At 43.6% G+C, this 23,260-nt stretch overlaps 2 protein-coding genes across 2 annotated transcripts in view; both read right to left on the bottom strand.

The window, feature by feature from the left end:
- LOC100559698 (F-box/WD repeat-containing protein 7) overlaps positions 1-7,240 on the bottom strand; it is a 19,727-nt gene extending 12,487 nt beyond the window's left edge. Inside the window, exons 1-3 of the mRNA XM_062974367.1 lie at positions 7,029-7,240; positions 6,800-6,928; positions 14-292 (exon numbers count right to left, since the gene is read on the bottom strand). Of these exons, the coding sequence (XP_062830437.1) occupies positions 14-292; positions 6,800-6,928; positions 7,029-7,148 (528 nt within the window). The 5' untranslated portion in view covers positions 7,149-7,240. The remainder of the gene's footprint in view (positions 1-13; positions 293-6,799; positions 6,929-7,028) is intronic.
- Positions 7,237-23,213, bottom strand: rrp8 (ribosomal RNA processing 8). Its single transcript, XM_062974371.1, has 7 exons — positions 23,052-23,213; positions 19,159-19,432; positions 15,187-15,697; positions 12,523-12,652; positions 12,273-12,379; positions 11,202-11,298; positions 7,237-7,421 (listed from the first exon to the last, which is right to left on the bottom strand). The coding sequence occupies exons 1-7, from the start codon at positions 23,127-23,129 to the stop codon at positions 7,302-7,304; spliced, it is 1,317 nt and encodes a 438-aa protein (XP_062830441.1). The 5' UTR covers positions 23,130-23,213; the 3' UTR covers positions 7,237-7,301.
- Between the last annotated feature and the right edge of the window lie 47 nt (positions 23,214-23,260).

Raw genomic sequence — 23,260 nt, 5'->3', positions numbered from 1 at the left:
CCCCGGGACGCACCTTGCTCCTCCTCCTCCTCCTCCGGTGCCGGACCAGCCCACCGCCCTCGGTGCGCTCCAGGTAGTCGATCCATCGCTCGTCCACTGTGTAGTACAGGTACACGTCGCCTCCCTCCTCGGGGCCTTCCTCTTCCTCCTCCTCTTCCTCCTCCTCCTCTTCATCTTCTTCGGGGCCTTCTTCCTCTTCCTCCTCCTCGGAATCTGGGCCCCGCCGGGGGTCTCCTTCTGCCGCATCTGCTTCTTCCTCTCCTCCTCTTCCTCCTTCTGCGTGGGGAGCACTCTGGGGGGGGGGGGCAAAGGGGGGAGGCAGTGTCACAGCCACTCCAGGCATGGGGCCCTCCAGCTCCCACAATTCCTAACAACCAGTAGGAACAAAACACCTGGAGGGCCTAAGTTTGCTCATGCCTGCTGTATTACGACAATTGGGTTGATGGGGAAAAAAAAATCAATAAATGCATAGATCAAAATACAGTAGAGTCTGACTTATCCAAGCTAAACGGGCCAGCAGAACCTTGGATAATAAGGAGGGATTAAGGAGAAGCCTATTAAACATCAAATTAGGTTATGATTTTACAAATTAAGCACCAAAACATCATGTTATACAACAAATTTGACAGAAAAAGTAGTTCAATACACACTAATGTTATGTTGTAATTACTGTTTTTAATAATAATAAGAAGAAGGAGAAGAAGTTTATTTGTATCCCGCCACCATCTCCCCCAGAGGGGCGGCTCACAGAAATATCAAATACAAAACAATAACAATATAAAATACATCAATAAACAATAACATGCACCAATTGTAATATGTACACATTAACCAAAAAGAATAAAAACACACTTATTAAAATACACTTATTATGAATTTAGCACCAAAATATCACAATATATTAAAAACATTGACTACAAAAATGCCTTGGATAATCCAGAACCTTGGATAAGCGAGTCTTGGATAAGTGAGACTCTACTGTAATACATCATTGGCAGGATCATTGCAGTTTGTATTACTGGGGTGCGACCTCCACTCCACTTCACACCGTTTTAACTGCCATGGACGAATGCTATGGAATCATGGAGAGTGTAGTCTGACAGAGGTGCAATAATACAGTTTTGACACCATTTTAATTGCCATTGCTCTACAGCACGGAATTCTGGGATTTGCAGTTTGTCAAGGGGTATGACTACACTGTAAAATAAATGGAGTCTGAGACCACTTTAACTGCCATGGCTCAATGATATGGAAGCCTGAGATTTTAAATGTGCAAACTACAACTCTCAGGAATCCATAGCATTGAGTCATGGTAGTTAGTGGGATTAAACTGCATTATTTCTACAATGTAAGCACACCTGAAGAATATGAGCTGTAAAACTATTGCCAGAGTGCTATTTTGAGTCCCACATTCCTTGGCTCACTTATTTCTAAAAACCTTTGCTTTGGCTCTCAATATGGCCACAGGGCTGTTATTCCAGGTGAGGTCAGACCAAAGCAGAAGAGTCATAGTCCTTCTCTCCAAATGACACTATGCTCCTCTTGATGCAGCCTAGAATCACATAGGCTTTTTAAGCTGCCACATCATACTGTTGACTCACATTCAGCTTGCCATCTATATTATTATTATGTTTATTTACATACTGTACCTCCTTTGGGAATTATTATAGGTTGAGATACCCTGAAGGCAGGGCTTCCTCTGTGTGCCCCTTCATTTGGGACGCAGGTGGCCTTGCACTTGGCATCTCAAGGTTTCTTCCCACAAATGAAAAAAAGGAAAGGATCTTAGCGAATAGAGGTCTAGGTCTGAAAGCACGTAGGCAAAATGGATGGGAGCCTGAAGACGTATCTACACCAGTGGTTCTCAATCTGGGGTCCCCCAATGTTTTTGGCCTTCAACTCCCAGAAATCCTAACAGCTGGTAAACTGGCTGGGATCTCCGGGAGTTGCAGGCCAAAAACATCTGGGAACCCCAGGTTGAGAACCACTGATCTACACTGTAGAATGAATGCAGTTTGAATATCAGGCATGGTCTGCCTTTAGCCCTCGAGGTGCTTTGGACTCCCACTCTCATAATTCGTAACAGTCGGTATATATGCGACCCCAGTGTACCCTAGGCATGGACAAACCTCAGCCCTCCCTTCAGGAGTTTCATTGAATTTTATCTGTAACACTTGCTGATATACTTGATGGCGGGCTGATGTTTATTTACTATGTTTAACTTTATTGTATGTTTCCTTTGGACAACTGATCATTTTGCTTTATGATCTCTCAAGGAGATCGGGTGGCATATAAACAAAGTTTTATTTTATTACTATAGATTAAACACTAATTTATAGAAAACACTGCATAAACACCAAGCACAAAGTAGCTGCACGCAATTAACATCCTGTGGAAACGTATTGACAACGCATAGAGTGCAGACCCAAAATTAAGCAGAACATCAGCCCTGGCCTTGTCTGACTCAACTGCTGAGTATGCCTGCCCTGTTTGGCACAAGTCTGCCCACGTGAAGCAGGTAAACATAGCACTGAACAAAACACGCCTAATAATCATAGGATGTTTCAAACCTACAACTGTTGATAAACTTTACAAGCTAGCTGACATTGATGTGCAACTGGAAGCTGCTGCTAACTGGGAGAGAAATAAGGTAGAACACTGTGAAAGCCACCCACTGCATGGCTATCAACCTACCCCCAGTAGACTCAAATCAAGGAAAAGCTTCATGAGAAACACCACTCCTCTTAAGGTAGCCGCTTGTGCTTCATCAATTGTTACCAGTTTTATACTAATTTATTCCCATCAACATAGGAAACCACATGGCAAGCTAAAGCCAAAACCAAGGTCACAACAACATGTTATAACGGAGTCTGTGCGCATTCAGAAGACGACCTACAAGACACACTAAACACTTTTACAGAAGCATACGAACACCTCATTGAACATCGAGAAAACCAAAGTGCTCTTCCAGCAGGCACCAGCGTATCCCTCAGCAATGCTTAATGGTGTAATATTAGAAAATGTTGACAATTTCCACTACCTTGGTAGCCACCTCTCAACAAAAGTCAACATTGACACTGAAAGACAACACCATCTGAGCTGCACAAGTACAGGATTCTTTTGAGTGAAGCAGAGTGTGTTTGCAGATTGGGACATCTGTACAGACATCAAGGTGTTTCACAGTTGTTGTATGTTTTCTGGGCTGTATGGCCATGTTCCAGAAGTATTCCCTCCTGACGTTTCGCCTACATCTATGTCTGCCATAGATGTGGGCAAAACATCAGGAGAGAATACTTCTGGAACATGGCCATACAGCCCGAAAAACATACAACAACCCTGTGATCCCGGCCATGAAAGCCTTCGACAACACATCAAGGTGTTTGTTTATAAAGCTATTTCCCTCCCAACCCTGCTCTACGCCTGCAAAACGTGGACTGTGTACACAAGGCACACTCAACTCCTGGAATGATACCACCAGCGTTGCCTCAGGAAAATCCTGCAAATCTCTTGGGAAGACAGGCGGACAAATGTCAGCGTGCTGGAGGAAACAAAGACCACCAGCACTGAAGCCATGCTCCTATGCCATCAACTCCGCTGGACTGAAGGCCACGTTGTCCGAATGCCCAAAGCAGTGACTCTACTCTACTCCTAACTCAAGAACGGAAAATGTAATGTTGGTGAGCAGGAAAAGAGATTGAAAGATGGTCTCAAAGCTAACCTTAAAAACTGCAGCATAGACACTGGAAGAGAACTAGGAAGCCCTGGCCCTTGAGAGCTCTAACTGGAGGTCAGCTGTGACCAGCAGTGCTGTGGAATTCAAAGAGGCCTGAATGAATAGAGGGTGAAAGGAAGAAATGTGCCATAAGGAAGGAGGCACGTCAAGCCAACCCTGACCGGGACCGCCTTCCACCTGGAATCCAATGTCCTCACTGCAGAAGAATGTGCGGGTCAAGAATTGGTCTCCACAGCCACCTACACATCCACTGCCAAGTCACTACACTTGGAAGGCCATCATCTTCGAGCTATGTGGGATTGCTTAAGAAACTAATTTATGCAATGCTTTTGATACAAAATAAATAAAATTAATTATTATTATTTTAATAGTTGGCTGGGGGATGGAGTGATTGGAAAAGATTCTGTGGGGCCTGTAACTCCCAGAATGGCTAACCAATAATGTAAAAGGACTACAGTAGAGTCTCACTTATCAAAGACTCGCTTATCCAAGGTTCTGGATTATACAAGACATTTTTGTAGTCAATGTTTTCAATATATCATGATGTTTTGGTGCTTAATTTGCAAAATCATAACCTAATTTGATGATTAATAGGCTTTTCCTTAATCCCTCCTTATGATCCAAGATATTCGCTTATCCAAGGTTCTGCCGGCCCGTTTCGCTTGGATAACTGAGACTCTACTGTATTTATTTACTACATTTATACCCCTTCCTCTCTCATTTCAAGGAGACTCAGAGCGGCTTGTATGCAATGCTTTTGATATGAAATAAATAAAATTATTTATTATTATTTTAATAGTTGGCTGGGGGATCGAGTGATTGGAAAAGATTACGTGGGGCCTGTAACTCCTAGAATGGCTAACCAATAATGTAAAAGGAATAATAAGGCTGTTAGGAGTGGTGGGAGCTGGAGTCCGAAACACAGAGAGTGAGAGCCAGAAGACAGTGGGTAAGCCTTGTAATATTGATAATAATATTATACTGTAATACATTATACTAGTACAGTAGAGTCTCACTTATCCAAGCTTCTGGATTGTCCAAGCCATTTTTGTAGTCAATGTTTTCAATATATCATGATATTTGTAAATACAGTAATTACTACATAGCATTACCGCGTATTGAACTACTTTTTCTGTCAAATTTGTTGTCTAACATGATGTTTTGGTGCTTAATTTGTAAAATCATAACCGAATTTGATGTTTAATAGGCCTTTCCTTAATCCCTCCTTATTATCCAACATATTCACTTATCCAACGTTCTGCCAGCCCATTTCGCTTGGATAAGTAAGACTCTACAGTATTTATTTACTACATTTATACCCCCTCCCTCTCTCACCCCAAAGGAGACTCAGAGTGGCTTGTATGCAATGCTTTTGATATGAAATAAATTAAAATAATTTATTATTATTATCCAATGTTCTGCTGGCCCGTTTATGTTGGATCAGTGAGACTCTACTGTATATATTGTATATACTTATAATATTGACAATAATATAATAATGTAATACATTAAACTAGTAATAATATAATAATATCAATCATATATTATATATTAAATGTATTACTAATAATCTATATATATATAAAAGAGTAATGGCATCAGGGCAGTGGACAAAACAACAAAACTACAGGCCCCCCAACCTCGAAATTTGACAACACAACCCATCATCCACGCCTCTAGGTTGATACAACAAAAAGAAAAGAAAAATAAAGTCCTAATTAGAGGGAAAGGAATAATTGTTTTCATCCAATTGCTGCCAGTTAGAGGGCTAATCTCTGCCCACTTGGTCTCCTAGCAACCAACTCAGCCCAGGGGCAGGCAGACTTGGCCTCACTTAGGCCTCTTCCACAGATTATCTAGTTTGCACTGGATTATATGGCAGTGTAGACTCAAGGCCCTTCCACACAGCTATATAATCCATTTAGAATCTTATATTATCTGCTTTGAACTGGATTATCCGGACTCCACACTGCCATATAATCCATTTCAGTGTGCATTTTATCCAGCTGTGTACAAGGGGCCTCATATAATCCAGTTCTAAGGATAATATAAGATTATAAATATACAGTAGAGTCTCACTTATCCAACATAAACAGGCAGGCAGAAGGTTGGATAAGTGAATATGTTGGATAATAAGAAGGGATTCAACTATCACCAATTCCTCAATACTTTATTTCCCATACCACCATACTTCGCCACAGCAACGCGTGGCCGGGCATAGCTAGTATTACCATATAATGATATAGTAAAATATTTATTTATTTATTTATTTGCGACATTTATATATCGCCCTTCTCACCCCGAAGGGGACTCAGGGCGGTTTACAAGTATATATACATACAATATATTATATTATACAACTAAATCGCAATATTATTAGTAATATTGCATGTAATATAAATATACAATTATAATAGTGAATTATAATAATTATTACATTGTATTACATCATAATATTATTATTAATATTACATGTATATTTATTTATTTATTTATTTATTTCCAACATTTATATCCCGCCCTTCTCACCCGAAGGGACTCAGGGCGGCGTACAAAATTGGCAACAATTCGATGCCTATACATAATTAAAACAGCTATAAAAATCCAATAAAACAATTAAAACAATATAAAAAAATATAAAAACATATGATTAAAATCCATTCCTCCAAAATCCTCGTGCTGTAGCCGTAAATCAGTCCGGGTCGTCATTATCGTTTAATCTTCAAAAGCCTGGGCACATAGCCATGTTTTCAGGGCTTTTCTAAAACTCAAAAGGGTTGGGGCTTTTGTATATACAATGTATTATAATATTAGTATAGTATAATATTATTATATATCATTATATCATTAAATTGATACAGGAGACATGGTGGAAAGATGTCTTCCCGGCCCCGCCTTCTTCATTCTGCTCCAGATATAAAATATAGTATTTTAATGCTTATATTGTGCTATGCTAATAATATATTGTATGTACATTGGATTTGTAAGCCGCTCTGCGCGCCCTTCGGGGTGAGAAAGAAGAGCGGGATATCCATGGAGTCAATCAATGAAGAAATGTATTCCTACCTGGGCGGGGGGCGTGGCGGGGGGGCGCGGCCTGGAGCAGGTGACCCTCCGGCGGTTGAGCTCGAGGGTGCGGCCCGTGACGCCCTTCACGCGGAGCAGCTCCTCCAGGCAGCCGAACCCGCGCAGCTCCTGCCGGGAGAGAGAGAGAGGAGAGAGCGGGGCTCGCTCGAGGCCTGAGGGGAAGGCCTTCCCTACTCGAGGCCCGGCTTCGCGGCCTGCCCGGCCTTACCTCCCTCTTGCGGACGATGCCGCGGGCCCTGCGCCGCCCGACGCCCACCAGCGCCCGCTCCAGCTCCGCCGCGCTCGCCCGGTTGATGTCCAGCCTGGCCCCGCCGCCGCCGCCCTCCATCCTGGCCCCGGCAGGCCGCCCTCCGCCCTCATAACACCGCCGCTCCCGGCAAGCACCGCGCGCGGAACACGGAAGCCACACTCAGGCGAACAGCACAAGCGTTTTATTGGTGGAGGGAGAGCGAGGCCCCGCCCCAGTCCCGCCCCGATGACGTCATCTCCGCTTGTACAGGCAGGGGCGGAGCGCCAGGCCCGGAAGCGTCGCCTTCGCCTTGACCGGAAGAGGCTTGGCCTTGGAGAACTCGAAGGAGAAGAAGTGGCTGCCGGACACGTCCTGAGGACGGACAGACAGACAGACAGAGAGAGGTCTCCGTGTTATACATGCACAGTACAGTCTCGCTTATCCAACATACACGGGCCGGCAGAACGTTGGATAAGCGAATATGTTGGATAATAAGGAGGGATTAAGGAAAAGCCTATTAAACACCCAATTAGGTTATGATTTAGCAAATTAAGCACCAAAACATGTTAGACAACAAATTTGACAGAAAAAGTAGTTCAATACACACGAATGTTATGTTGTAATTACTGTATTTAATAATAATAATAATAGTAAGAAGAAGTTTATTTGTATCCCACCAAATAATTCTATACACGGTAATGTTATGTAGTAATTACTGTATTTATGAATTTAGCACCAAAATATCACGATGTATTGAAAACATTGACTACAAAAATGCGTTGGATAATCCAGAACGTTGGATAAGCGAATGTTGGATAAGTGAGACCCTACTGTATTATAAAAGGCTGGGAAATAACATCAATTTACGTTATGATTTAGCAAATTAAGCCCCAAAGCATCATGTTATACAGGGGTCCCCAAACTAAGGCCCGGGGGCCGGATGCGGCCCATTAAAGCCATTTATCCGGCCCCCAACGGCACAAGGGCAGAAGGGGGTTGGGCTAAATGACCCAAGGGGTCTCTTCCTCTCTTAAAACATTATTATTATTATTATTATTATTATTATTATTATTATTATGTGAAACACAACAAGTTGAGCGCACAGCAGACACTCTGTCGGCTGTTGTATTGGATCATATGTCGGACCCTTCCCAAGCGTCTAGGGCTGTGTGATGTATCGGCGAATAATGCAAGCAGATCCCAGTAAGGTGGCCTTCTGCAGCTGGCAGATGGTAATTTTGTTAGTGCTGATTGTGTTAAGTGCAGGCCAAGGTTTTTAGGCACTGCACCCAGTGTGCCGATTACCACTGGGACCACCTTGACTGGCTTGTGCCAGAGTCTTTGTAATTCGATCCTTGAATCCTCATATCGTGTCAAGTTTTCCAGTTGTTTCTCCTCAATCCTTTTGTCACCTGGGATTGCAACATCGACAATCCATACTTTGTTTTTTAACACGATTGTGAGGTCAGGAGTATTGTGTTCCAAAACCCATTATTATTATTATTATTATTATTATTATTATTATTATTATTATTATTATTATCAACACAACGACGTTGTATGGCACAGCAAACAAGATAGATATGCTGGATTTCGTTTCGCAAAACCACAAGTCGAACACTTCCCAAGTGTCTAGGACTGTGTGATGTATTTTCTGATGATGTGTGCAGATCCCAGTAGGGTGGCCTTTTGCAGTTGGCAGATGGTGATTTTGTCAATGTCTATTGTTTCCAAATGCCGGCTGAATTATTATTATTATTATTATTATTATTATTATTAACATTGAGGCGGGGTGGCCATCTGTCAGGGATGCTTTGCTTGTGCTTTTGGTGCACAGAGGCAGAAGGGGGTTGGACTAAATGGCCCAAGGGCTCTCTTCTAACCTTCATTATTATTATTATTATTATTATTATTATTATTATTAACATTGAGGCTGGGTGGCCATCTGTCAGGGGCGCTTTGCTTGTGCTTTCAGTGCACAAAGGCAGAAGGGGATTGGACTCAATGGCCCAAAGGGTTTCTCCCAACCCTCTTTTGTTGTTGTTATTATTTATTATTATTAATTATTATTATTATTGCTCAGTGGCCAACTATAGTCCGGCCCTCCAACGGTCCAAAGGATCGTGACATGGCCCCCCTGTTTAAAATGTTTGGGGACCCCTGATGTTATACAACAAATTTGACAGAAAAAGTAGTTCAATATGCAGTAATGTTATGTTATAATTCCTGTATTTACGAATTTAGCACCCAAATATCACGATATATTGAAAACATTGACTAAAAAAATGGCTTGGATAATCCAGAAGCTTGGATAAGCGAGTGTTCAATAAGTGAGACTCTACTGTATTATAAAGGGCTGGGAAAGGAACTCTGGTCTGCCAGAGGCAAGGGGGAACGTCGCAGTTGGCCGACTTGGTTGACGTTGAATAGCCTTGCAGCTTCAAAGCCTGGCTGCTTCCTGCCTGGTGGGGACAATCCTTGGTTGGGAGGTGTTATAAAATAAAGGAACACCACTCAGAAAACAGAGGAATCCCAGGCAGGGAAACCAATCAGGGCCAGCCGACACCTCCCAATAAAGGATTTCCCCCAGGCTGGAAGCAGCCAGGCTCTGAAGCTGCAAGGCTGTTAAGGTGGCCATTTGCAACATTCACACAAGCCTCCAACAGACAAGAGTTCCTTCTGTCTCCCACCCTGAACATTATTCCACAAAGATATATCTATATATCTGTCTGTCTATACACACACACACAGAGTAGAATCTCACTTATCCAAGACTCGATTATCCAAGGTTCTGGATTATCCAAGGCATGAGGAAGAACGGGTCTGATTTTATGTTTGAAATGTATATTTTTAATTCATAATGTATTTTAATCATTTTAACGTTTATTGCTGTTTTATACTGGTTTGTATGGGCATCTAATGATTGCCACTGTTGTAAGCCGCCCTGAGTCCCTTCGGGTGAGAAGGGCAGGATATAAATGTGAGAAATAAATAAATAATTTTGTAGTCAATGTTTTCAATATATCGTGATATTTTGGTGCTAAATTCGTAAATACAGTAATAACAATGTAACGTTACTGCGTATTGAACTGTATTTTTTTCTGTCAAAATTCTTGTAAAACATGATATTTTGGTACTTAATTTGTAAAATCATAACCTAATTTGATATTTAATAGGTTTTTCCTTAATCCCTCCTTATTATCCAAGATATTCGCTTATCCAAGGTTCTGCTGGCCCGTTTAGCTTGGATAAGTGAGACTCTGTATATATATTTGTTCATTCCTATGGAATAATATCCAGGGTGGGAGAAAGAAGCAAGCGTCAGTGTTGCAATTAGCAACCTTGCTTAGCATTGAGTAGACATGAAGTTTGCAAAGTCAATTAAGTGAGGGTACCGCTTAAGCAGCGGAGGGGGAAAAGGAAGGGGCCTCAGGCTGTTAGGAATGGTGGGAATTGCAGTCCAAAACACCTGGAGGAAGGGCCCAAGTTGACACAGACAAGAGTGGAATGGATAGTAGACATTAAAAGGAACACTATGCCGACTGTATTATAAATGTATCACAGGGGCCGGGCTGTGGCGCAGCTGGCTAGTAACCAGCTGTTATAAATCACTACTGACCGAGAGGTCATGAGTTCGAAGCCCGGGTCGGGTTAAGCCTCCGACCATTAATAGCCCTGGCTTGCTGTTGACCTATGCAGCCCTGAAAGACAGTTGCACCTGTCAATTAGGGAAATTTAGGGACGCTTTATGCGGGAGGCTAATTTACAACACCATAAAACTGCCAGCAAAACACGAGGAAAGGAATGAGGAAGTACAGCCACTACTGGACGGTGAAGCAACGGCTCCCCCTGTGGCCAAAATCGTGAAGCTGGAAAAATGTTAAAAATGCCTCTGAGTCTGTCTAATGTATGTTGTTTGTCTGTTGGCATTGAATGTTTGCCATATATGTGTTCATTGTAATCCGCCCTGAGTCCCCTTCGAGGTGAGAAGGGCGGAATATAAATACTGTAAATAAATAAAAAAAATGAAATTGTACTGACTTATTTTATATAATAAATATTTTTTAAAAAAAAGAAATTGAGAGGAAGGCATTGGAGACAGGGAATGAGGAAAGGAGGCTGCGGGGTCCTTTTCCAGTCAATGGGCCTTACCTTGGTGTGGAGGGAGAAGCCCAGCGTGGACACGGCCCCAATGAAGGCCCGCACGTCCGAGAAGCGGCTGGCCACCTCCGCCACCAGCAGCGTCCCCCTGGGAGGAGAGAGGGAAATGAGGAGGGTCAGTGTGGGAAACCTGGGCCCTCCTCCAGATGCTTTGGACTCCAACTCCCACCATTCCCAACAGCCCACCCAGGCCTGGTTTAATTTATTTATCATTATTCATTTATTGTACTTATACAGTACAGGACTCAGGGTGGCTTACAAACTGGCAATAATTCAATGCCAGATTCAAACAATAACAATAAAACAATATTGCCCTGCGTTTTGCACAAGCCCTGCCCTTTCCCCTTGCAATTTTATTTATCCCACTTTTCGATCTTTTGATGCTTATTGATGTATTTTATGTTAGTGTTTTTGTGAAACAAACTGAAATGTTTAATCTGTTGTTGCTGTTGAACTGTGTGTGTTTCATTCCGGCCAGCATTCCAGCAGTCAAGAGGTTAATTGCTGCGAGTCCTGATTGATGGCTAGAAGGGCAAATGGCAAGGACTTCAATTTGTGCTACTTGACAGGAAGATACAAGATACAGGTGCTTCAGTGCAGACAGAAATGACTTTGAGAGACGGACTCAATGTTTGATCTTGTGGACGCAACATGTGTCCTGACAGCTTTGGTCAATTAGCACTGTAAATAATGTAAATAAAAGCTTCAGTGCCGCTGGCTTCAGCAGATATAAATCAGCAAAGTTGTCATTCTTGGTTGGTGCCACTTTCACCATTTGCAGAGTGGTCTGACGGATGGACACAGGTGAGACCTTGCTCATCAATCAGTCAGGGTCGCCAATTCCCTGACATTTTATGATGCTTTTACTCTGTTGTTTCAATTGCTTTTAATTATATTGTTGTTGTGAGTTTTTATTTCATACCTTGTACACTGTTCTTGTACACATTTCCTCGTTTTTATAATAGAACCAATTAGGAAATGACACTTCTACCACAGGAACAAAACAGCCATTTTACATAGTGTTATTGTTTTGGGAGAGCGAGGCCTGGAGCGGACACTCACCCGACTCGCAGCACCCGGCTGGCCTCCGCCAAGATCTCTCGCACGTTCGTCCCCATGAGGGCCAAGCAGAAGACGGCCACGTCCACCGACTCGTCTTCTAGAGGGACCTGAATGGGGTAAAAGATTACAAGACAAGCAGGTGAGGGCAGGGGGTGACCAACCCATGGGGCCCAATGGGCCTCTCAGGAGAACCGCTTTCCGGAAGGAGCCCCAGCCGCAGCCATCAGGGCCGCAGCCCTGCCCTCCTTACCTGGCTCATGTCACAGACGATGACACGTGGATCCAGGGCCTCCAGGTCGAAGCAATGCACCTGGTTGCGGACACTGCGCGCAAGAGTGCAGTCGCCACAGCCAAAGTCAGCCACCACCAGTGAAGCTGGCCTGGGTTTGGGGGGAGGGGAGAGTGGTGGGGTTAGTCATGAAATCCTAGTAGAGCTGGAAGAGGTCACAAGGGCTGCCTAGTCCACTCCCCATCTGCCTGTCATGTGTATTTTTTTAAAACACAAGTTCGTTTTATTGCAATTTCCAGTGTGAGAGGGTATATCAGAACTTCTACACAAAGAGCGACGTTGGACATCTAGGCATGCAGATTCTATGCAACTACATTGGATTCCACAACCAGCCTATTACACTGACTAACAAAGGGGTGGGATTACATTTTTACTCAACATTCACACACATGTACATTCATCCTCATTCTCCCAAATATTACCATATCCTTTCTTCCTCCGTGGAGAAGCTCCTGCTTAGGCCGGACTGCTTTCCATGCAGCCTGCCAACGCAGATTTCCAAAACTTCCAAATTGCCCAAACTTCTCTTTTCCTAAGAACAATGCCAAGGACCAGATCTGTGTCTTCCCTACAGCAGAAACTCAACTCCTTGCAACACTTATCATGACTCCAAAATGCACTCCTTCTTCTTCCCTTGAGAAAAGGAACCCAAAGTGTCCAGACTCCGTTCCATTGCAGATCCAACACTCCATACAACATCTCCACAGAGCATGGCGAGTGAACAGCTCACTGGCACGCTTTCTGGATTGTCATACAGTCCCATATATAGAAATATTTCACTGATGTTGTCCCAAAGTTGTAAATTACTGACTGACGTCTATCCTGGAACATGTTGATTCCATCTCCGTTTTCTGGCAGATGTTGACTCTTCTTGGTGTTAGCAAACACAAGCCTTGTGTTGACTTCCTTCTTAATGGAAGGAACCTTGTAAACATTTCCTTAACTTAAAAGAGCCATTGCCTCTGATTAATGAAAACACATTGTTTTTCTCCAAAAGTTCATCACGTCAGCCAATTTTTACAGATGTAAACAGATGTAAACATTTCTCATATCACTGTCCCAGTTCTTATCACAGCTCAGCAACTTTTATTTACAGTTCAGCAAGCAGGTAGTCATTGCAGGCCTTAATCTTAGAATTGTGTCTTCAGCCAAATTAGGCCCTATCCACACAACTTTCATAAAATTCATTCATACCCACATACTGTATATGCTCGAGTATAAGCCTAGTTTTTCACCCCATTTTTTTAAGACTGAAAAAGCCCCCCTTGGCTTATACTCGGGTGAGGGTCCTGGTTGGCTTATATTTGGGTCAGCTTATACTCGAGAATATATGGTACATTTATTATTTTTCTCTATTAATAATGATATTATTACATTTATTATTTTTCTCATATTGTTGCTATTACATTTATTTTACTCTATTTTAATATTATTAATACATTATTTCACTCTGATATTATTATTATTGCATTTATTATTTTACTCTATTTATTATTACTTGTATTATTTTCCTGTAGTTATTATTATTATTATTACATGTATTATTTTACTCTATTATTATTAAAAGGATACATAATCACATTGACATTGAAGATGAGAATAATGATTGGATCAGAGTTGGACAGTCTTATCTTAAATTAGAGCTTGATGTAAATATTCAAAAACATTTAACCTACTGATGCCTCAATTAATGTAATTTTATTGGTATCTATTTTTATTTCTGAAATTTACCACCTTCGGCTTATACTGTAGTCAATGTTTTCCCAGTTTTTGTGTGGTAAAATTAGGTGCCTCAGCTTATATTCGGGTCAGCTTATACTCGAGTATATACAGTATATTAAATCCACATTTATCAAATCTGTACATCCTATTAATGTGACACGCCAGGCAGAAAGGCACCCTCCAGAGACACAGCCATCCTACCCAGCCTCTGCCTGGAAACCTCCAGAGAAGGAAGGAAACAAGGAAGGAAACACCACTGGGCTCCCAGGAAGAGGGAGGCTTTTAAGCAGAGGCTGGATGGCCATCTGTCGGGGGTGCTTTGAATGCGATTTCCTGCTTCTTGGCAGGAGGTTGGACTGGATGGCCCATGAGGTCTCTTCCAACTCTAGAATCATAGAATAGTAGAGTTGGAAGAGACCTCATGGGCCATCCATTCCAACCCCCTGCTAGAAGCAGGAAATCGCATTCAAAGCACCCCCCGACAGATGGCCATCCAGCCTCTGCTTCAAAGCCTCCAAAGAAGGAGCCTCCACCACACTCTGCGGCAGAGAGTTCCACCGCCGAACAGCCTTTCTCACAGTCAGGAAGTTCTTCCTGATGTTCAGGTGGAATCTCCTTCCTTTCCTGTAGTTTGAAGCCATTGTTCCGTGTCCTAGTCTGCAGGGCAGAAGACAACAAGCTTGCTCACTATTCTATGATTCTAAGAGTCTCCCACTGCTGAACAGCTCTCACTTTCAGGAAGTTCTTCCTAATGTTCAGGTGAAACTTCTTCTCCTGCAACTTGAATGGTGTCACCCAGAGCCAGAGCCAGGGTCTTTCCAGGTGTGATAGTAGGAGCAGATTGGCAAAGCCAGCCCAGCAGGTGCCCCTGAGGAGCCCAGGGAAAAGGGAGGGTGTTCTCACCTGTGGCGCAGGTATCGTATGATGCGCTGGACGGGTTTTTCCGGCCAGCGGTCCATCTGCCGGGCGAAGCCCCGGTGGTAGACGGCGAAGGCCTGGGGGTCCTCCTTGAAGAGCTGCCCGGCTTCCTGGCTGGGCCGGCTGTACAGCTGCTGGTTGATGAAGCGGAAGCGGGCGGCCTCCAGGCGCTCCTCCATGCGCAGGCGCAGGGCCGCCCCCCGCCCCCCTTCGGCCTCCGGGAGGGCCTCCTCCTCGTCTGCCCCCCTTCCCGGGCTGCAAGGGGGCTCTCCTGGGCCGGGGGGCCGGGCCACGTCCGCTGGGGCCCCCCCTGCAGCAGAGGCCTCCCCCAGGGCCTTGAGCTTCTGCCGCCGCCGCAGGCTCTTCTGGCGGTTCCTCCACTGCTTCCTGGTCAGCCGGGGCACCTTGTTCTCCTCCTTGGCGGCCCCCTCCTTCCTGACAGGGCTCTTGCTGCAGGTGAAGGGCTCGGTTCTGGACTCCGAAGCCGCTGCCTCACCTGGGAAGAAACACACTCACTGCGCTGGATGCACCAAAACTGGGGACAGAGGGAGCCCTGTCGTGCCTGCCTGCTGTCTTACTTTGGCTCTCTTTCCTAGAACTATATCGCTTTCCTGCCCCACATGCAAAGGTCACTTCCTTCTCCCCAAAAGTCCTTAGTGTGCCTTTCTTACTCCTTTTGCTTGAGCACTGTGAGGCTCCTCTCTGCCTCAAGATGCTTGACACACAGACATAAATTGGATTTTTAAATAATAATAATAATAATAATAATAAACTTTATTTATACCCCGCCACCATCTCCCCAATGGGGACTCGGGGCGGCTTACATGAGGCCATGCCCAGAACAATACAATATAACAAAATATAATAGACCAAATCATAGCACATTAAACAACAATAAAACAACAATAAAAGAAAATATACACTACATTAAACAAGATCAAAAGAACAATAAAACCAAGGGTGGGCCACATGAACACTAGGTTAAAACTCGGGGTGAGAAAGGAAGTAGGAGTAAAAACCACAGAGGACAGGGACATAAAGTGGCGGTGCGATCTGGAGGACAAATATTGAAGGAGAGCAGCAAAAGGGATGTATGTAGTGATTACTCTCCAAAGGCACAACGGAAGAGCCATGTTTTCAGGTCTTTCTTAAAGGCTGCTAGTGTGGGGGCTTGCCTAATCTCACCGGGCAGTGAGTTCCACAATTGGGGGGCCACAGCAGAGAAGGCCACCTGGAAGAATTATTGCCACCTGGAAGACGGTACAGGGTGACAAGGACAAATTGAGAGAATTCCAGACAAGACACAGTCAGGGCCAGCTAACACCTCCCAACATAGAATTCCCCCAGGCAAGAAGGATAATAATAATAATAATAATAATAATAATAATAATAATAATAATAATAATAATAATAATAATAGATTTGGATCATTGATGTTGCCATCCCAGGTAACAGTCGCATTGACGAAAAACAACAGGAAAAACTCAGCCGCTATCAGGACCTCAAGATTGAACTGCAAAGACTCTGGCAGAAACCAGTGCAGGTGGTCCTGGTGGTGATGGGCACACTGGGTGCCGTGCCAAAAGATCTCAGTCGGCATTTGGAAACAATAGACATTGACAAAATCACGATCTGCCAACTGCAAAAGGCCACCCGACTGGGATCTGCATGCATCCTCCGAAAATACATCACACAGTCCTAGACACTTGGAAGTGTTCGACTTGTGATTTTGTGAAACGAAATCCAGCATATCTATCTTGTTTGCTGTGTCATAATAAAATAATAATAATACTTTATTTTTCTATCCTGCCTCCATCTCCCCGAAGGGACTTGGGGCAGCTAACATGGGGCCAAACCCAAAGCAGCCAGGCTTTTAATCTGCAAAGCTATTCAATGCTAATCAAGGTGGCCAACTGCAGCATTCACACTTGCGTCGAGCAGTTCTTTCTTCCACCCTGGACATCATTCCACAGGGATATATATAAACCTCACTTGCCTAGTTCCCAACTGACCTCACAACCTCCAAGGATGTGTGCAAAACGTCAGGAGAGAATGCTTCTGGGACATGGCCAGACAGCCTGGAAAACTCACAGCCACCGAGTCTGAGAGATAGCTTTTATCCTAGAGCTGTGGTTATATTGCATGGTTTCGCAGTGATGTAACATTGGGGGCTTTGTGGTGGTGGCGGGAGTGTGGAGGGGTGGGGGTGTTGTTCTGTGGTGTGTGCTGGGGGAAGCATTTAATTTCGTGGCGCAATAGCAGCATGGCAATGAAGTTACTTATTCATTCATTGTGAGAGTCCACTTTAGGGACTCTTCTGCCAAAATTGAACAATTATCTTCTGTTTATTTGATCAGAGATGTACTACGCACAAGAATAAAAGTCAGTGTTTACCTTTTTTTTGCAACTTGCCAAGACATCTTCCTACACTCATATGCAGGGGTCCCCAAACTTTTTAAACAGGGGTCCAGTTCACGGTCCCTCAGACTATTGGAGGGCCAGACTATAGTTGAAAAAAACCTATAAACAAATTCCTATGCACACTGCCCATCTCTTATTTTGAAGTTAAAAAACAAAACAAATGGGAACAAATACAGCCTCAATGTTAATAATAATCATCATCATAAACATAATAAAAATAATAAAGAGGGTTGGAAGGGCCATTTAGTCCAACCCCCTTCTACCTTTGTGCACCAAAAGCACAAGCAAAGCACCCCTGACCGATGGCCACACAGCCTCAATGTTGTTAATAATAATAATAATAATAATAATAATAATAATAATAATAATAATAATAATAATAATAAAACAAAAATAATAAAAAAACAAAACACTGCATGGAAAGTTCCTTGACAAAATTGAAGGAAAAGCTGATAAGGAGAAGACCTGGCTCTGGCTCACGAATGGGACCCTGAAGAAGGAGACAGAAGGCCTGATCCTTGCAGCCCAGGAGCAAGACATCAGGACAAAGGCAATCAAGGCCAAGATCGAAAAATCAGCTGATGACCCAAAGTGCAGACTGTGCAAGGAAACCGATGAAACCATTGATCATATCCTCAGCTGCTGTAAGAAAATTGCACAGACAGACTACAAACAGAGGCACAACTGTGTGGCCCAAATGATTCATTGGAACCTATGCCTCAAGTATCACCTCCCTGCAGTTAAGAACTGGTGGGATCACAAACCTGCAAAGGTTGTGGAAAATGAACACGCAAAGATACTGTGGGACTTCCGAATCCAGACTGACAAAGTTCTGGAACACAACACACCAGATATCACAGTTGTGGAAAAGAACAAGGTTTAGATCATTGATGTTGCCATCTCAGGTGACAGTCGCATTGAAGAAAAACAACAGGAAAAACTCAGCCGCTATCAGGACCTCAAGATTGAACTTCAAAGACTCTGGCAGAAACCAGTGCAGGTGGTCCCGGTGGTGATGGGCACACTGGGTGCCGTGCCAAAAGATCTCAGCCGGCATTTGGAAACAATAGACATTGACAAAATTACGATCTGCCAACTGCAAAAGGCCACCTTACTGGGATCTGCACGCATCATCCGAAAATACATCACACAGTCCTAGACACTTGGGAAGTGTTCGACTTGTGATTTTGTGATACGAAATCCAGCATGTCTATCTTGTTTGCTGTGTCATACAATGTCGTTGTGTCAATAATAATAATAATAATAATAATACATCACACAGTCCTAAATGCTGGGGAAGTGTTCAACTTGTGATTTTGTGATACAGAATCCAGCATATATATCTCGTTTGCTGTGTTATACTGTGTCTCATACTTCGGCCCTCGGGGTGTTTTGGACTCCAACTCCCACCATTCCTAACAGCCTCAGGCCCCTTCCTTTCCCCCCTCCGCCGCTTAAGCCTGGGGAAAAGGCCCATGCCTGGTCTACACTGCTATGTTCTTGATATAGGGAGTGTTTGTCAGCCCTGCCACTCACCACAGTCACCCTGCTGCTGCTGGTTCTCCTTCTGGGCTCCTGAGGGGAGACAGGGCTGCTTCTCCCGCTGCCGCGTCTTCCTGTGCTTCCTCTTCCTCCGCTTCCGCTGGGGCTTCTCCTCCTCCTCTCCTTCTGCCTTGGCTTCCTCCTCTTCTTCTGACCCAGAGGATGGGGGGTTAGATGGGGCCTTCTGTCCGTCCCCAAAGCCTTCCAGGCGGCGGAGCGTGGCCAGGAGGCGCAGGCGCTGCTGGGAGCCACTCGGGGTTGCGGGGCCCTGTGGGAAGGAAGGGAGGAATAATAATAATAATAATAAGAAGAAGAAGAAGAAGAAGAAGAAGAATAAAACTTTATTTATTCTCTGCCACCATCTCCCCAAGGGAACTCGGGGCGGCTTACATGGGGCAGAGCCCAGACAGCATAATCAGATAAAAACAACATACATACAATTCACAATATAACAAGATAAAAACAAAATACAATATAAAACAAGGGTATATTAATAATAATAATAATTCACACAGTCCTAGCCACTTGGGAAGTGTTCGACTTGTGATTTTGTGAAACGAAATCCAGCATATCTATCTTGTTTGCTGTGTCATACAATAATAATAATAATAATAATAATAATAATAATAATAATAATAATAATAATACATCACACAGTCCTAAACACTTGGGAAGTGTTCGACTTGTGATTTTGTGACACGAAATCCAGCATATATATCTTGTTTGCTGTGTCATAATATAATAATAATAATAATAATACTAATAATAATAATACATCACACAGTCCTAGACACTTGGGAAGTGTTCGACTTGTGATTTTGCGATACAAAATCCAGCATATCTATCTTGTTTGCTGTGTCATACAATAATAATAATAATAATAATACTAATAATAATAATACATCACACAGTCCTAGACACTTGGGAAGTGTTCGACTTGTGATTTTGCGATACAAAATCCAGCATATCTATCTTGTTCGCTGTGTCATACAATAATAATAATAATAATACTAATAATAATAATACATCACACAGTCCTAGACACTTGGGAAGTGTCTGACTTGTGATTCATAGAATCATAGAATAGTAGAGTTGGAAGAGACCTCATGGGCCATCTAGTCCAACCCCATTCTGCCAAGAAGCAGGAAATCGCATTCTATGATACGAAATCCAGCATATCTATCTTGTTTGCCGTGTCATATAATAATAATAATAATAATAATAATAATAATAATAATAATAATAATAATAATAATAATACACCACACAGTCCTAGACACTTGGGAAGTGTTCGACTTATGATTCTGTGATACGAAATCCAGCATATCTATCTTGTTTGCTGTGTCATACAATAATAATAATAATAACAATAATAATAGTAATAATAAGAATACAGTAGAGTCTCACTTATCCAAGCCTCGCTTATCCTAGCCTCTGGATAATCCAAGCCATTTTTGTAGTCAATGTTTTCAATATATCGTGATATTTTGGTGCTAAATTCGTAAATACAGTAATTACAACATAACATTACTGAGTATTGAACTACTTTTTCTGTCAAATTTGTTGAATAACATGAAGTTTTGGTGCTTAATTTGTAATATCATAACCTAATTTGATGTTTGATAGGCTTTTCCTTCATCCCTCCTTATTATCCAAGTTATTCGCTTATCCAAGCTTCTGCCGGCCCGTTTAGCTTGGATAAGTGAGACTCTACTGTAAATAAATTCCCTTTTTAATTTTAATATTGCAAGTCAGCTTATCATTAGTGGCTATGTTCCAAATTTAGGGAAATTTGAGGTGATTAACTACAACATTCACACTGGCCTCCAACTGACAAAGAGTTCTTTCTCCCACCCTGGACTTTCCACAGATATATATAAACCTTTTTTGCTTAGTTTCTCCATATACCTCACAACAGGGGTCCCCAAACTAAGGCCCGGGGGCCGGATGCGTCATTTACCTGGCCCCTGTCTTAAACTTTAGACTTGGGGTTGACCTAAGTCTACCTGGTCTTTGGAGGTCTCTTTGCTTACTTATAGCCTTATGAGATCGCCTTGATGGTCTTTGAAGGTCTCTTTGCTGAGCTACAACCTTATGAAGCCATCTAGATGGCTTTTGGAGGTCCTTTTCCTTACCTATGGTCCTATAAGATGGTCTAGATGGCCTTTGAGGGTCTCTTTCCTTACCTATGGTTTTATGAGATTGTCTAGATGGCCTTTGGAAGCCCCTTTCCTTATCTATGGTCTTATGAAACCATCTAGATGGTCTTTGAGGGTCTCTTTCCTTACCTATGGTTTTATGAAAACATCTAGATGGTCTTTGAGGTCCCTTTCCTTATCTATGGTCTTCTAGATGGACTTTGAAGGTCCCTTTCCTTACTGATGGTCTTATGAAACCATCTAGATGGTCTTTGGAGGTCTCTTGGCTTACCTATGGTCTTATGAGACCGTCTAGATGGCCGTTGAGGGCCCTTTCCTTACCTATGGTCTTATGAGACCATCTAGATGGCCTTTGAGGGTCCCTTTCCTTACCTATGGTTTTATGAGATTGTCTAGATGGCCTTTGGAAGCCCCTTTCCTTATCTATGGTCTTATGAAACCATCTAGATGGTCTTTGAGGGTCTCTTTCCTTACCTATGGTTTTATGAGATTGTCTAGATGGCCTTTGGAAGCCCCTTTCCTTATCTATGGTCTTATGAAACCATCTAGATGGTCTTTGGAGGTCTCTTGGCTTACCTATGGTCTTATGAGACCGTCTAGATGGCCGTTGAGGGCACTTTCCTTACCTATGGTCTTATGAGACCATCTAGATGGCCTTTGAGGGTCCCTTTCCTTACCTATGGTTTTATGAGATTGTCTAGATGGCCTTTGGAAGCCCCTTTCCTTATCTATGGTCTTATGAGACCATCTAGATGGCCTTTGAGGGTCCCTTTCCTTACCTATGGTTTTATGAGATTGTCTAGATGGCCTTTGGAAGCCCCTTTCCTTATCTATGGTCTTATGAAACCATCTAGATGGCCTTTGAGGGTCTCTTTCCTTACCTATGGTTTTATGAGATTGTCTAGATGGCCTTTGGAAGCCCCTTTCCTTATCTATGGTCTTATGAAACCATCTAGATGGCCTTTGAGGGTCTCTTTCCTTACCTATGGTTTTATGAGATTGTCTAGATGGCCTTTGGAAGCCCCTTTCCTTATCTATGGTCTTATGAAACCATCTAGATGGCCTTTGAGGGTCTCTTTCCTTACCTATGGTCTTATGAGATTGTCTAGATAAGGGGTCCCCAAACTAAGGCCCTGCAAGGTCATGTACCTGGCCTTTGTCCTAAACGTTAGACTTAGGGTTGACCTAAGTCTGAAATGACTTGAAGGCACACAACAACAACAACAATCCTAATTTTGGACTATTTCATCCTAGTCCGGTCCCCCCCCCCCAACAGTCTGAGGGACTGTGAATCGGCCCTCCACTTAAAAAGTTTGAAGACCCCTGCCTCACAACCTCTGAGGATGCCTGCCATAGATGCGGGCGAAACGCCAGGAGAGAATGCTTCTGGAACACGGCTCGGAAAATAGACAACAACCCTGACTTCGTGACTTCTTGGTCGGGCCCGAGGGGGGGGGGGGGGAAAGAAGGGGCCTGAGGCCGGGAATGGTGGGAGTTAGACTAGGCCTGGGCCAACTGAGGCCTTCGCTTCAGGTGTTTTGGACTCCAACTCCCAGAATTCCTGGCCTCAGGCCCTTTCCTTTTCCCCCTCAGCCGCTTAAGCGGCTGAGGGGGAAAAGGAAAGGGCCTGAGGCCAGGAATTCTGGGAGTTGGAGTCCAAAACACCTGAAGCGAAGGCCTCAGTTGGCCTATGCCGTGTCTTGGTGACATGACAGGCCCCCGACTCACCTGAGGCCTCCTCTTGGGGGGGCGGGGTGACGTCACCACCGGAGCCCCCCCGTCGTCCCACTCGCCCTCCTCGAACATCTTCCTCTCAGTGGGCCCCGCACGTTGGGCGCCGGAAGGAAGGAAGTTGAGCCGGCGGTGAGAGAGAGCGAGGGATAGAGCGGCCCCTGGTGAGAGAGAGCGAGGGACAGAGCGGCCCCTGGAGGCTCCCT

The sequence above is a fragment of the Anolis carolinensis genome, chromosome 3 (assembly GCF_035594765.1).
Source record: "Anolis carolinensis isolate JA03-04 chromosome 3, rAnoCar3.1.pri, whole genome shotgun sequence".
Taxonomy (NCBI): Eukaryota; Metazoa; Chordata; class Lepidosauria; order Squamata; family Dactyloidae; genus Anolis; species Anolis carolinensis.
This window is presented reverse-complemented; position numbering and strand designations above follow the sequence as displayed.